The following is a 4,723-nucleotide window of genomic DNA, read 5'->3' on the forward strand; positions in this document are numbered from 1 at the left end:
AAACCTTCTGCACTTGAAGGAATTGTACATAGTCACCTCCCAGATGTTATTCTAATTCAGGAAGCTTTTCTTGGTAATGCTCAGCCAAGGGAAGAAGCTCCCTCGCTCACTGGCTATGTGTCCTACGTCTATTTAGTAAGACATGGCCTCATCACCTATATACGTACTTCAATCCAGCATAGACTCCTCCCAAACTCTGAGGAGGAAGATACAACATTTCAATTATTGGAGATTACTGTTGGCGAAGGCACCATACGGCTGTGCAATGTATATGCAGCACCAGGTAGGATAAATACAGCCAAGCTTCCAGCCCCAACCCTCCATGGTATGGTTTATATGGGAGATTTTAATACCCGTTATCCAGATTTGGGAGATCTTGCTGGCAATGTGAACTGCAACGGGAACCTACTTAAAGGATAATTCGTCAAAATCAACTGACTCGCTGGGACACTGGTGGATCTACGCATGCACGAGGTGGTACTTTGGATCACATCTTGACCTGTGGACTCGTACCTTCCCGAGTCAAGTGTGTAATGGTTCCTACGCTCTTCTCTGATCACATTGGTCCCAGCATCCATTATTCCTTTCCCACTACATCTACTCCAATGCACAATCGTACTTGCATCACAATTCTGCCTAAGTACCAGTCTACGTACATTTCATACATGACTAACCTTCTCCCTACATTTGACCTCCAATGTCCTGAGAAACTTTACTCCTTACTTGTTAGTACCACACATGCTTTCCACACACGATACATCAGAAAGCCACATATCAGTCATCGTGTTGGTGCCATGACACTACATAATCGAATTTCTCAGGCAGAAAAGAAGGCAATGGATGATGGCCTTGCCTTTATGAGACAACCAAGTCCTGAGACTTTGCACCAGTATCAACTATCAATAGATGATCTAGTTGCTCTAAAACAATGTGTGCAAACAGATTCCTGGCACAAATTAACAGACAGCATCAACCATCAAACAAGCATCGGTTCCCTGTGGCACCTCATCAACAGGATTGTGAAGAAGAAACCCCCAAGTGTCCTCCACCACAGTCCTGCTCAGTATGCACAGGAACTTATTAACGAGTGGTCACCACAGTCACGAACCATCAACCTTCCAGCTCATATACAAGACTCTCTCTCCTCACAAAAAAACCATCGTGCCTTACGTCTCAGTTCCGCCTTACTGAACAGTCATGAAAAGGACGATGTACCCATAACTAAGGAAGAGCTACGACGAGCCTTAGCAAAGAGTAAGAAGTCAGCTCCCGGTGATCATGGCATCACCTATGCAATCTTTTGCACACTCATAAAAGTAACTGGCATTCCTCTCCTCCAGCTCTGCAACCTCTGCCTGTGCCTGGGATATGTGCCCCTAGCTTCGACTCATAGTACAATTGTACCCATTCCCAAGCCCGGCTCTAACAAATTTCGTCCTATCTCCCTCACCTCCTGTTTCTGCAAAGTATTTGAACGTATTCTCCTGTCACGCCTTATGTTCTGGCTACAAGATAAGCTTTCGTCTAGAATATACGGCTTCCAACCCCAAAAAGGAACACACCATTGTTTCATGGAGCTCTACACTCGTCTCTCCCCAACCAGTGTTGTAGCCTTCATTGATTTGAAAAGTGCATTTGACATTGCAAATAGAGACATTATTTTAGACCAGCTTATTGATTTTGGAATCAAGGGAAACCTTTTGAGGTGAATACGTGGATATCTTCGAAATAGAGTCTCTCGTGTGTTGTTTAAGAGAGCATTGAGCACTGCAAGGAACTTAAACTTAGTACTCCACAAGGGGGAGTACTTAGTCCATTTTTTATTTAATATTCTCCTTCATCGCCTTCTCTCCTTGCTTCCTAATACTGATAACACAACCATCACTTGCTACGCGGACGATATTTGCATTCACTCAACATCTCCAGAACACTTGCAATGCTTCCTTTCTTCCTTCTATGATTCAGCATCCTCCTGTGGCCTTATCATCTCCCCTGGAAAAAATAGAATCTTCTCCCCAAAGCCAGCAAGGAATCTACCAGAATTTACAGTGGGGAACGATATTGTACCTTTATGCACACAATATATCTATTTGGGAGTGCCAGTGCGAATTACACCATCCATTCCAGCAAGAGAGAGAGTACATCCCATTGTTCAAGATCTGCTGGCCCGTTTACAGCGACGCCTGACTCCTCTCAAGTGGCTTACTAATTATTCTGCAGGAGTATATATCCTAGTTACCAGAACCATATATATCGCTTTCAACCGCTCAGTGATAGATTATCTTTCCCCTGCACTATTTCAACTCTCCAGATCAACTCTACAGCCACTTGAAAAATTCCAGAACCAAGCAATGAGATTTATTCTAGGTTGTCCAGCATCCACTAGAATTGTAAGCATGAAACACGAACTCCGTCTCCCTCCACTCGTTGAGAGAATATACTCCAATGTCACCTACTTCATTATCAAATGCCTGTATTACCCTCACCTGCCTCCTCACTATTCAAACATCATCAGAAATTCTCTCAATCTAGATGTACCTCGTCCACAACTATGCCAGGGGGGACGTAAACTAGTTAGTACTGTCTGTTCAAGCATTCGGGGGCTTGACATCAACATCGTGGCAGAGAACGTGGATCATGGCCTTGCACCCTGGCAGACTCCTGTGCCGGCAATCTCTTACACTCCAGTCTCTAAGACTGACTTGCCTCAACTTCAACAACAACGTGCATTGGAGACCATCGACAGTCTATCCTCATCCCTCAGTGTAGCCCATCACCTCTACAAAGACAGCTCCCTACAGCAGGATGGCAGAGCTGGATGTGCTGTTTTCTCCCCCCTTTTGGAACCCCCGCCAGAAGGCAGAACAGGCCGTCGCCTCCCAAAGTCATCAAGCTCCACGTATTGTGAACTACATGGACTTCTAGACGCAGTTATTTTAATCACACGGACCAGAAACAACGGCTTGATCATCTACAACTCGCAACCAGTACTCCAATCCCTTTCATCATATAAGCCAGCATACTAGATGCTGATTACACAAATACATAGGCAACTAGACATGGCCAACATGAGCTCACTGGTAGTGCACTTCCTATGGATTCCCTCTCACGTGGGTCTTCTGGCTAACAACACCGTTGACCATCTCGCAAAGGCTGCCTGTCAACTGGATCCTCCAGATGCTAATGCTCCCACTCCATCTCTCCTGTGCTGCATAAATATGGTGCGCCAAGCTGCTTGCTCACCCACTCATCATCGTAGTAATGCCAAGAGAGCAACCAGTGTATCAATACAGCATTATGATCACTTCATTCCTCACCAACACAAGTATCGCCGCAGTGGACTCGTGGTTCGTCAAAATAACATGGTTTGTGCGCCTCTTCGGCTCGGTTGGCGACCACTTTGGCAGGTGGCTGAGCAAGATGGAGTTCCTCACTTCTCCTCCTGTAGGTTATGTGAATCACCCAACGCCAACACCCTGGAATACTATTGCCTGGAATGTCCACTTGTTAGTGGCATATTACCCCAAAGACTCACAGTAGTTGATACATGTAAAAATTATTGACAGATAATAATTTGCTCGATGAGATCCTCATGCGCCATCCTCACTTTGGTGGATACTGGATATTAACTGTTTTGTAATATAAAGTAAAGATAGGTACAACCTACCTACAAAATCAAACTAAATTTAATTTGTATTCCATATGAATTCATTTGTATAACCTTCAATATATAGAAATGAACAACAATACTTTTAATATGTACTAAATGTCTGTCTATACTTTATTTTGTATTCCTTTGTACTACCTTCATTATGTACTGTAGATGTAAACAATATTGTTTTGATATGTACTAAAATGTCTGTATATACTTTCTTATTTCTTATCCTTTTGGCTTAACTTAATTACAATGTAGACGTAAACAATATTACTGTATTACCATATACTCAAATGTCTGACGCCAATGGGCGCAATAAATTGATTAAAACAAAAAAACTCTCTCTCTCTCTCTCTCTCTCTCTCTCTCTCTCTCTCTCTCTCTCTCTCTCTCTCTCTCTCTCTCTCTCTCTATCTCTCTCTCAGGTTTAAAACATTTTGCTTGGATAACATCAACAATGACACCTCTCATTCGTGTTCATTCAATAAAATGCTGTTGAAAGTGTGAAAGAGAATCTTGCCTTGGCAACAAAAATTAAATCTATAACTCCATGTTATTTTATTTCGAGACTTCACTTGTATTTAAAGTTCACATTAGTCAGAGTTTATTCCCAATGGCTATCATTGTAAAGCGAGTTAAGTACTTTTTGGTTTATACGCCATAGATTTTTTTTAATTACAGGACAAAATAATGAACTTTCGTTGAATAACATATCATTAGAAATTAAGAGGCATCAATCAACGTTAACATACGCCGTTAAAAAAAAATGAAACGTAATTTTAATCAGAAATTCTCCTCAAAAAAAAAAGAAAATTACTCTTGTAAGCCGTATTTGTGTAAAATACAGGTGACTTTGTTATCATATTTTACACGTTAGTGTCCTAATATCACTGCTTTACGTCACTATATCCGTTTTTGGAACGGCAAATGCCTGGCAACGTTTGTTCCAGGATTTTTACGGTTTTTTACGGAAAATTTTAAGTGTATATCTATCAAAACCCTAATTCCGTTAATTTTAACCATCCAGCCTTGTAAAATCCTAAATGTTATTCCGTATTGGAAATAGAA

The 4,723-nt window shown here is 41.8% G+C and overlaps 1 protein-coding gene across 1 annotated transcript; it reads left to right on the top strand.

The window, feature by feature from the left end:
• The first annotated feature begins 533 nt into the window (after positions 1 to 533).
• LOC137655283 (uncharacterized) lies at positions 534 to 3,026 on the top strand. The gene is made up of 2 exons (XM_068389168.1): positions 534 to 1,316; positions 1,755 to 3,026. Exons 1-2 carry the CDS (start codon positions 534 to 536, stop codon positions 3,024 to 3,026), a joined length of 2,055 nt encoding a protein of 684 aa, XP_068245269.1.
• Positions 3,027 to 4,723: the final 1,697 nt, after the last annotated feature.

The sequence above is a fragment of the Palaemon carinicauda genome, chromosome 16 (assembly GCF_036898095.1).
Source record: "Palaemon carinicauda isolate YSFRI2023 chromosome 16, ASM3689809v2, whole genome shotgun sequence".
In the NCBI taxonomy this organism is placed as follows: domain Eukaryota; kingdom Metazoa; phylum Arthropoda; class Malacostraca; order Decapoda; family Palaemonidae; genus Palaemon; species Palaemon carinicauda.